General features: G+C 39.2%; 1 protein-coding gene across 1 annotated transcript in view; it reads left to right on the plus strand.

The window, feature by feature from the left end:
• Positions 1 to 10,370, plus strand: part of LOC106877384 (microtubule-associated protein futsch) — a 54,980-nt gene extending 44,610 nt beyond the window's left edge. The window contains exons 14-17 of the mRNA XM_014926275.2: positions 595 to 769; positions 2,567 to 2,882; positions 3,359 to 3,558; positions 5,472 to 10,370. Coding sequence (XP_014781761.1) covers positions 595 to 769; positions 2,567 to 2,882; positions 3,359 to 3,558; positions 5,472 to 9,586 — 4,806 coding nt within the window. The 3' untranslated portion in view covers positions 9,587 to 10,370. The remainder of the gene's footprint in view (positions 1 to 594; positions 770 to 2,566; positions 2,883 to 3,358; positions 3,559 to 5,471) is intronic.
• The last annotated feature ends 1,146 nt before the right edge of the window (positions 10,371 to 11,516 follow it).

The raw sequence follows: 11,516 nt of genomic DNA on the forward strand, positions 1-11,516 counted from the left end.
GAAAAGTTCATGGCTTTAAGGGGGTCGTGAAAGGCCCGGTTGGAGGCCCAACCTTCTGAGTTCTTTTACAGGGTTTAGAAAAACTGAAAGACTGCTGTAATAAGTTTGTGAATCTGAGAGGTGAATATGTTGAATAAAATCATAATTAACTGATCTTCCTGTATTTTCTTTTACCCAAAACCAGGAACTTTTCAGTACTCTCTTGTGTATATATATATATATATATATATATATATATATATAGGCACAGGAGTGGCTGTGTGGTAAGTAGCTTGCTTACCAACCACATGGTTCCGGGTTCAGTCCCACTTCAATTTGGGTTGCAATGAAATTTTATGTTTTGAAAATTTGATTGTATTTTGAATTGTATTTGAATTGAATTGAAATCTGTTTGTGTGTGTGTGTTTGTGTCTGCGCTTAAGTTTTTTATTTTGTGTGTGTTTTTATTTTGTATGTATGTGCATGTGTGTGTGTGTATTTGTATTGTTTGTGTGTGTGTGTTGTGTGTTTGTGTGTTTTTATCTTGTGTGTGTATTTTCTGACTGTGAGCATATAAGAGAGACTATACATGGGTTTTGCAATCTGATTTTGTAGGAAAGAAAAGAAAATATGGAGCCTAATGTAGAATGTCAAGGCCAATCAGTTTCTGGTACTCGAACATGTCGCGCACGTCGATCGATCAACTACAAATTTACTGAGTTTGACGAGCTTATTGACAGCGCTATCCAGGACGATATGAAAAACGCGAAAGATGCTTCGGCTGCAGAATGTAAGCTTGAAATAAATTAACTCTTGTGGGTTTTTTTTTTTGGTTTTTTTTTTCCTTTTGAAAAAAAGATTTGTTTTTAAAAGGTACCAATTGAGGTACCAATTCAGGCAGTGGCAGTAAATTGGTGAAAAATGTAAGAAAGTGGGACTGGGTGCCTTGTGGTAGTTGATCCAAGTTTTTGAATTCTGACAGCAACATCTATGACAACATTGATGTCAAGCTGTATCCACCCTAAAGTGACCACTCTTTCGCTTGGACAACATTGGTGGTGTAGAGAGGTGATTGAAATGCACAAGACAAAGTAAAGCCTTGCCTAGACCTGTGCATCCATATACTTTGTCGATTTTTATAAAGACATGTTATGGTGCTGAAATTATGCTTCTTTGGTCTGTGAATTGAGTCAGCATTTACTCCCCACCTCTCTCCATCCATCAATCCATACATACAATTTTATGCATATGTGTGTGTATATATATATATATATATATATATTACAATATGGCTTGGTGTTAAATAACCACCTAAGGGATACTAATTATCCAATGAATTTACTGGTTTTTTATTATCTATATCAATAACAATGTTATGAACTAACGCTCTTAACAAATAGGTATATAAATAAAATATACATAGTTTATCAATATATAAATATCAATAAGAAATGGCAACCAAAATAGTAAACTGAACAATTAGATAATTTATTCATTAAATGATAAATTCAATTCATAAATTACAACTGTTTCCACCTCATTAATAAAACCATGTTTTTCAAGAATAATAAAATCGCATTTAAATATATAATGAGGTTTCATCAGCTGTGTTATTTGTTTATATGAAATAATTAAATTGAATTAAATGTATCATTTGATGATTAAATTATTTAATTGTTCAATTTATTGTTTCGGTTTCCATTTCTTATAAATATTTATATATATCAATCCAATATATGTATATACACATACACATGTGCATTTATATATATATGTATACACACACACACACACACACACACAAATGCATATGTATTTGTAAGTGTATATATATATATATATATCATCGTCGTCGTTTAACGTCTGCTTTCCATGCTGGCACGGATTTGACTGAGGGCTGGTGAGTCAGAAGGCTGCACTAGGCTTCAATCTGATTTGGCAGAGTTTCTACAGCTGGATGCCCTTCCTAACACCAACCACTCTGAGAGTGTAGTGGGTGCTTTTATGTGCCACCGGCTTGAGGGCCAGTCAGACGGTACTGGCATTGACCATGCTCAAATGGTGCTTTTTACGTGCCACCTGCACAGGAGCCAGTCCTACGGCATTGGCAACGACCACGCTCGAATGATGTTTTTTACGTTCCACCGGCACAGGAGCTAGTCAGGCGATGCTGGCAACAATCATGCTTGAATGGTGTTTTTTACGTGCCACTGGCACGGGAGTCAGTCAGCAGCCCTGGCAACGATCACGCTCAAATGGTGCTTTTAATGTTCCACTGGCATGGGTGCCAGCTAGGTGGTACTGTCATAGGCCACGACAACAATTTCACTTGCCTCATGAGATCTTCGCAAGTGTAGTTTATTATCCAGTGATTAAAGGGTACTCTTAAATGGGCTGGTTATAAGTAAGTACTGGGATTGATGCATTCTACTAAAATTTTAAGGTATTACTTCAGCATGGCCACAGTTAAATAACTGAAACAAGTAAGAAATATGTATGTTTATATGTATATATGCATATATAATAACTTTGTGTATATGAATATATATATAGTAATTTTGGGTATATGTCTACATTTTATTTTCAGGTAATGAAGATGAAGAGTCACATAGTGGTAAAGACATGTCGAACTTCAGCTCACGGGAAGCTCCTGTCAGCAAGGGCAAAGACATGGACACTATAATGACAGTGTACAGTGAAAGCAATGACCTTCGACCCCAAGGAATCCAAGCCAAAAAGGAAGCTGGTCGTCGCCGAGGAAAGGACATCTCTAATCTCGTGGGTAAAGGAAGCGACAGCGACGAACAGTATCCTGCACCTCGCAAAAGGCGGCCTAGGAGAAAGCTAACCACTCTAGACAGTGACAGTTATGGCTCCGATAGTGAAGAGTACAAAGCTTCCGAGTAAGTATCTTTGCTAAAATTATATTGTACATGTGATGACAAATTCTACTGTGTTTGTTGTGTTATGGATGCTGTGAAGTAGGAGTTATTGCTGAGATGAACCCTCAGGTGTCAGTTTTGTTTCCTGGTCGGATTTTTTTTTTTTATAGATGTTTTTGTCCCAATCAAGGCTTAAAGCCATTGTAGCTTAAGGGACTATAAAGAAGGAAAAAAAGGGACCTACAAATTAAAAAGATGTATATTAGATAATGGTTTCTTGAATGCGTAATGTGTTGGGCAAAATCAGATTGATTATGCTCAGCATTTTTTTAATTACAGATCTGCTCGTTTATGGTTGTCTTTGAGCTAACCAGCTAATTCAATCCCAGATAGAGCAGACTACTCCTCATCCAAATAAAGGCTCACTTAAAAGATTAAGAACCTTATTTCAAAGATGTATTAGAGTAATGTATGTTTTTTTTTTAATTTGTTTTTAGGGAATCTGACCCTTCAGTTGAAGATCTTGATCTGAGTGATTATTCAGATGAAGAGGAAGATGACGACGACGATGATGATGAAGACTATGGTACCAGGCGTCGATCGACTCGCTCATCAACCAGACAGAATACCCGTGCCAGTCAAAAGTCATCAAGAATTAACACACGGAGAAGCCGGCGACGTAACTTTGATGACTTCGGTAAAAAAAACATTTTCTCTCATTTTTTTTTTTGTTAAAATCAGCTCCACACATTGTCTTCATAATAAGACTGTTGGATATTAGTTATGTTTTTTTTTTCTGTCTTGATTGATTGTTTGGCTGCTAATCATTTATCAATGTCTACGAGAAGTAAAATATTTTATTGTTCTTTTCTCTAATCGTTACATTTTAAGGAGAAAGTTTCTGTTGTTAACAGATGGACATGCTTCGTAATATTGAAAAGATTTGTGTTTTATTAGCATTCATTGTCAATGTAATCGACTAATCTCCTCTCCCAAAATTTCCTTTAATAGAAAGGATTATTATTATCATAATTATTATTATCATTATTATTATTATTAATAATAATAATAATAAGTGTGGTGGATGGGTGGAATTGGTAGAGCACTGGGCAAAAGTGCCTTGTGATATTTAGTTACATATTTTTGCAGTCTGAGCTCAAGTAATGTTGAGATGTCAAATAGATTTTAAGAACCTAATTTGAGACGGATAAAAGGATAGAAAGTTGCTCTGAAGTGTAAATCACCTACCAAGAATCAAGTGACCTCTTCTGCTGCCCTTGCTTCAAATAAGGTTTTAAAATGTGTAAATATCGTTTTACATCGTTACTGTTTCGTATTATGCCAAGGGGATTAACCCAACAATTGAGCGGGAGTTATTTACTCCTGCTGAAAATTGACGTGAATTTTTTTGGTTTTTTTTTTTGAAAAACCTACAAAATGTCTTCTGTTTGACAACGTACCACATCTACTTCTTTTTTTCACTCTAAGAGGGAAAGAAAAGGAAGATGTTGCGACGTTCATTTCAAAAGTCATTTTTGTAATTCAGTTTCTGCTTAAAATGGAATGTAGTCTACAGGGCAAAGAATTGATAATTTGTTCCACTGAAACACCAATGAATTGTTTCTTAATATGTTGATTTCTTTTGATTAAGTACAGGACTCCTATATTGATCCCTTTTGATGCTTGATACAATCCCTAGTTCTATGATAAAGTCTTCCTGTTTTAAAGACATCTAAATCAAAAATTTCATATTTATTTTCCAATGGATAATCAGAACCTTGTAAATTGGATTTGGTAGACAAAAACTGGAAGAAGCCCATCATATATGTGTGTGTACCCTTGTCTAAATATGATAGTTGTAAACGAGCATCCTGAACATACAAGCGATGTTATTTTCCAGTCGTCCACGATAAATGTGTGTCTGGCCATGGAAAATATCTTGCTTGGAAACATGTGAGGGTTAGTGACAGGAAGAATGTCTGGTTGTAGGAAATCTGCATCAATGAATTTTGTCAGACCCATGCAAGCATGAGAAAGTAGATCTTGGTAAAAACTGTGTAGAAGTTTGTTATGTGTGTGTGTGTGTGTGTGTGTAATAGAGTAAGATATATATATATGCATATTATATTAAAGCACCGGACTCACAATCATGAGATAGTAAGTTCAATTTCTGGACTGGTCTGTGTGTTGTGTTCTGGAGCAAGAGACTTTATTTCACGTTGCTCCAGTTCACTCAGCTGTGGAAACGAGTTGCAATGTCACTGGTGCCAAGCTGTATCGGCCCCTTTTGCCTTTCCCTTGGATAACATCAGGGGCTTGAAGAGGGGAGGCTGGTATGCATGGGTGACTGCTGGTCTTCCATAAACAACCTTGCCTGGACTTGTGCCTGGGAGGGGAATTTTCTAGGTGCAATCCCATGGTCATTCATGACCAAAGGTAAATGGGGGTGATTTAATCAACTAGAACCCTTTAAGGCAGTGCTCCAGCATGACTGTAGTCCAGTGACTGGAACAAGTAAACAATAAAAGATATATTTATTTGTGGATTTACTTGTCTTTTTATTTTATTTTATTTATATTTATTTACTTTTTTATTTTTTTTCTATTTCAGTGGTTGATGATGATTATGACTCTGATGACAGTGGAAATTACCGCAGGTCCACGAGAGCATCGGTGAAGCGCAAAGTTAACTACCGCGAGAAATTCAGCGACGAGGAGGAGGAAATGACACCGTCTGAAGAAAGCGAAGCGAACAGCGAAGATTTCTCTGACCTTGCATCCGACGACAGCGTGAAACCAAACAAGAAGCTAAAACTGAAACTGGAGAAAAAGAAGCTCAAGAAGTCAAAGCGAGTGATTCGCAAAAACTTCTCTGACGATGACGACGACGATAAAGCAGACGATGGGATAGACGACGAAGAAGACACTGGTGATAGAGGCAGTCGGAAGAAGAAGAGGAAAAGCCAACAGCAGTTTTCATCTTCTCATGATAACAGTGCTGAGAGCGATGACGAGCTGAAGAGCAAGAAGAAAGCTGGTAGAAAGAGGCGTCTGGCTGTCAGTGACAGCGATTCTTCTTCTTCATCTTCTTCTTCGAGCACTCGGTCACAGAATCGAGTCCGCCGCTCCCACCGCTCTTCAACGCTGAAAGTGAATTTTAAGAAGCTGCTAGATTCAGATTCCGAAGAAGATTCTGGAAACATCGAGCGAAAATACATTCTCAGCAAACTTAAAAAGAACACCATTGTGTCCGACTCCGATTCCATCGCATCTGACGACAAATCGAGTATAAAGAATGATGATGACGATGAGGTCGGTGGTGGTGAGAATAAGGATAGCAGCAGTAACAGAATGGACATTGATGATAATGTCGATGGCGTTGGGGTGGAGACTAAAAAGGAGGGCAAGCCTGTCGGCAACAGTAATGTGGATGCAGTTATCAAACCTGCAGCAGCAGAAACAACAGCAGTACCACCACCACCACCAACAACAACAACAGCAACAGCAATGCTAACAACAACAACAGTTGCACCACCACCATCAACAAAAATAACTACAGAGACATCACTACCGCCAACAGTAACACCAACAACTGTGGAAAAACCAGCACTTGCAGTAAAAGAAACAGCAGCATCAGAGAAAACTGCATTAGTTGCACCTGTAAAGAAAGTTGCACAAGCTCCAGAAAAAGAGGCAACTGCAGCACCTGAAAAATCTCATGCAGCGATACCTGAAAAAGCTGCTGCAGCAATACCTGCAGAAAAAGCTGCTACTGTACCAGAAAAAACTGATACAGCAGCATCAGTGAAAACTGATACAGAAGCACTTGTGAAAACAGCTACTACAAAAACTGATACAGCAGCATCAGAAAAAACTGCTTCAGTAGCACCTGCGAAAACTGATATGGCAGCAGAATCAGCAAAAACAGCTCCAGTGGCACTGATAAAGACTGATACAACAGCATCAGTAAAAACAGATACTTCTGTGTCAGTAAAAGCTGATACTGCACCCTCATCAAAATCTGCGAAGGCAGCACCAATAAAAACTGCTTCAGGAACACCGGGAAAAACTGCTTGTGCAGCACCAGAAAATACAGATGCAGTAATACCTGCAAAAATTGCTAAAACATCTCTTGCAGAAAATGATTCAGCTACACCGGCAAAAGCTGCAAAATTAGCACCTGCAAAAGCATCTGCGGCGTCACCTGTAAAAGCCGCTGGATCAACCCCTGGGAAAACTGATACTGCAGCTCCAGTAAAATCTGATACTGCCACACCTACCAAAATCGACACAGCAGCAAAAACTGCTTCAGCGCCATCTACAAAGTCATCTGCAGCCACTCCTGCAAAAACACCAACTGCTACCAATGCAAAATCAACTGCAGACACACCTTCCAAATCAGTTGCAGACACACCTGCAAAATCAGCTGTAGCTACGCCTGCAAAGTCAGCTGTAACTACTCCTGCAAAAGCAGCTGCAGATTCACCTGCAAAGGAATCTGCAGACTCATCTGCAAAAACGGTTGTTGCCATGCCTGCAAAAACAGTTTCAGATTTGCCTGTGAAAACAGTTACAGATTCAACTGCGAAAAAAGCTGCAAGAACGCCTGCAGATTCGCCTGCAAAAACAGCTGCAGCTATACCTGCAAAAATAGGTGCAACCACACCTGCAAAAACAGCTTCAGACTCCCCTGCAAAAACAGGTGCAACCACACCTGCAAAAACAGCTTCAGACTCACCTGCAAAAACAGGAGCAACCACACCTGCAAAAACAGCTTCAGACTCACCTGCAAAAACAGGTGCAACCACACCTGCAAAAACAGCTTCAGACTCACCTGCAAAGACAGTTGCAGACTCACCTGCAAAAACATCTGTATCTACACCTGCAAAGACAGCTGCAGATTCTTCTGCAAAAACTGCAATTTTTCCTGCAAAAACTGCTGTCTTTCCTGCAAAAAGTGCAGTCTTTCCTGCAAAAAGTGCAGTCTTTCCCGCAAAAAGTGTAGTCTTTCCCGCAAAAAGTGCAGTTTTTCCTGCAAAAACAGCTGCTTCGGCATCTTCAAAAACAGCTTTAGGGTCACCTGCAAAATCAGCTGTAGCCACACCTGCAAAGACAACTGCAGATTCATCTGCGAAAACAGTTTCATCCACATCTGCAAAGACAACTGCAGATTCATCTGCAAAAACAGCTGCATCTACACCTGCAAAGACATCTGCAGATTCATCCTCTAAAACAGCTGCATCTACACCTGCAAAGACATCTGCAGATTCATCTGCAAAAACAGGTGCAACCACATCTGCGGATTCATCTGCAAAAACAGGTGCAGCCACATCTGCAAAGTCATCTGCAGATTCATCTACAAAATCAGGTGCAGCCACATCTGCAAAGACATCTGCAAAAACAGGTGCAGCCACATCTGCAAAGTCATCTGCAGATTCATCTACAAAAACAGGTGCAGCCACATCTGCAAAGACATCTGCAGATTCATCTGCAAAAACAGGTGCAGCCACATCTGCAAAGACATCTGCAGATTCATCTACAAAAACAGGTGCAGCCACATCTGCAAAGTCATCTGCAGATTCGTCTACAAAAACAGGTGCAGCCACATCTTCAAAGACATCTTCAAAAACAGGTGCAGCCACATCTGCAAAGTCATCTGCAGATTCATCTGCAAAGACAGGTGCAACCACACCTGCTAAAACAGCTTCAGACTCATCTGCAAAAAAACCTGCAGCCACACCTGCAAAGACTACTGCAGATTCATCTGCAAAAACAGGCACACCTGCAAAGACAGCTGCAGATTCATCTGCAAAAACAGCTACAACCACACCTTCGAAAACAGGTGCAGCCACTCCTACAAAAACAGCTGTATCAGTAAAAAATACTTCAGCAACCTCTGAAAAAACTGCTGCAGGGGCAACAACAGCCAAATCCTCAGGATCAGAAAGAACACCTGCAGCATCCTCATCAAAAACAGCTTCTTCATCAACACCAGCGAAGAAAACACCGACAGAAGGGACCAAAGCTGCCACAACTGTATCGGCAACAGCAACAACTGCAACATCGGCATCAGTACCAAGAAAAACAAGTGCAACAACGGCATCGGCAACAACAACAACAACAACAAAAACAGCAGCTGTAGCATCGTCATCAACAACTAAGGATTCAGCAGCAAAAACTCCAGTAACAACAAGTTCCTCTACTCCCGCCAATACTAAGAGCACGAGCAGCAGCAGCTCGACTAGCAGTAGCAGTACTGCGTCCAAGAACAGCTCCAACATCACTACCAATGTAACATCTACGACGACGACCACCACCACCAGCAGTAGCACACCCTCTACCAACTCCACCTCAGTCACCTCGAATACAACAAGCACATCGTCCAGCGAAACAACAGTTTCAAATACAGAGGTCCGACAGAGCGACAGCAGCAGCGGCAGCGGCAGTAGTAGTAGTAGTAGCAGCAGCAGCAGCAACAGCTGCAGCAGCACGGTGAACAGTAGTTCGTTTAGCCAAATGAACGGTCACGACAATCAGAAGGCTGGCCAAAAGGACAGGCTTTTGGAAAAAGCGGAAACTCGGACTATTCCTGTCGACCAGCAACAGCAGCGAGACGATAGCTTAGGCAATGAGCAAATAAGTGGTCAAGATGACCCGTCGTTACACGTGGTGGGCAGCTCTACCAGCCGGTCTGGACCTCAGGTAGCCAACGTTTTAAAACCCTAAAGCTTTCATCTGTTCTATCACCAATCACCATCACCTTGCTACGCTGCCGTCTGTCTAAATTCCTACGACTGGTTTCCTGGTTATTGTATTATTTTAAAAGACATTTTTTTTTTTTACCGTCTGTCTGTCTGTCTCTCTCTCTCTCTCTCTCTCTCTTCTGTAATATCTGATAGACTCTTTTATTTTATTTTATTTATATTTTTTTTTTCCTTTAAAAAAAAAGAACAACAAAACAAAACAAAACCAACAACAATCTCTGGTTCTCTCATTCTCCTTCTTACCCGTGTCCCCTTTCTCAATCTCTTATTCTTTCTCCCTTCCTCTCGATTTTTTTTTTTTTAATTCCATTTGTTTCTCTCTCTCTTTATTGTCCACCACTACCACCACAACCACCACTATCACCACCACCACCAGCTGTCTGACTGTAAAACTCCCCCTCCCCCCAGCCCACTTCCGAACCATTTTATTTTATTATTTTTTTTTTTGTTTTTCAAAAAAACATGACTGGGTAATATAGTTTAATCGAATGTGGATCTGCTGTTCTGTTTTGTGTCTAGAGCCATACCAGCATAACATAAACATCCGTAAACATACCAACATACATACATACCTACATACATAGACCCAACTCCTTGATCCTTTTTTTTTTTTTTGTTATTGATCAATCATATCAACCAATTATCAAATTAATGTTTAACTGAAAAGAAAAAAAATAATAATAAATAAATCTATGTAATTATTTAAATAAACAAACGAAGTCCCAGATTTGATCCGTTAAATCCTTCCCTCTTTCTAGATGTCATAATTATTATTACAATTATTATTGCTACATTTTTAAAAGAAATCATCCTTATTATTATTATATTTTATTAATAATGATTTATAAAGATTGACGTAAACTCTTCACGAAGGTAAATAGACAATAAGAAGAGTATGATGTGATTTGTAATACAGATTGTTTATTTAACGTTTTGAATGATATCTGTTGGAATATTGTTCAAACCATTAAATAAACAATCTTTATCACAAATTGCATCGTGCTCTTCTTGTCTTTTAAAAACATTTTTGTTATTGCAGTGGGCTTGCAGAACCATTTGCATGCTGGACCATTAGCATGCTGGACGAAATGCTTAGCGGCATTTCTTCTGGTTTTATACTCCTAAGTTCCAAATCTGTGCAGGTTGGACTTTTGTCTTTCATATTTTCAGGTTCGACGAAATTTAGTACCAGTTGAGTACTAGACTTGATGTAACTGACGAGCTGTCTCCCTACAGAAAAATTTCGATATATATATATATATATATATATATATATATCATCGTTTAATGTCTGCCTTCCCATGCTAGCATGGGTATACACACACACACACACACACACACACACACACACGATGGGCTTCTTTAAGTTTCCATCTACTAAATCCACTCAAGGCTTTTGTTGGCCTAATGCTATAGTGGAAGACACTGGCCAAAGGTGTCATGCAGTGGGATTGATCCTGGAACCATGTGGTTGGGAAGCAAACTTCTTACTACACAATTTTAACACATGAGGCTAAAATGGCGAGTATGTTCTCATGGTTAAGTGATAGGGCAGTTAAAAGTTACTTATGAGTTCAGGATTCTTTCTATTTTACTTCTATTCTTCCCATACAGCGTAAATTGTCCTTGCTGTATTTCACCTAAAAAATGGGAGGTAACTCTCTTTCTGACATACGAACAAGGGAAAGTGTCTGTCTATGTTGGTGCTCAAACTACTAGAAATAGCAACGAAAATTCCTGCGAATCATATTCTACTGTCTTGTTAAAGAAAACCGGAAATAATGGATAATATTAGCTCTATATGTTGTGGTTAGTCTGGGAAAGGAAAAAAAAAAACCAACAAAAAAACCTACTGGATGATCATAGCTGGAATGGTTTTGATTGTAGGTCTT

This window comes from Octopus bimaculoides, chromosome 19, assembly GCF_001194135.2.
Source record: "Octopus bimaculoides isolate UCB-OBI-ISO-001 chromosome 19, ASM119413v2, whole genome shotgun sequence".
Classification (NCBI taxonomy): Eukaryota; Metazoa; Mollusca; class Cephalopoda; order Octopoda; family Octopodidae; genus Octopus; species Octopus bimaculoides.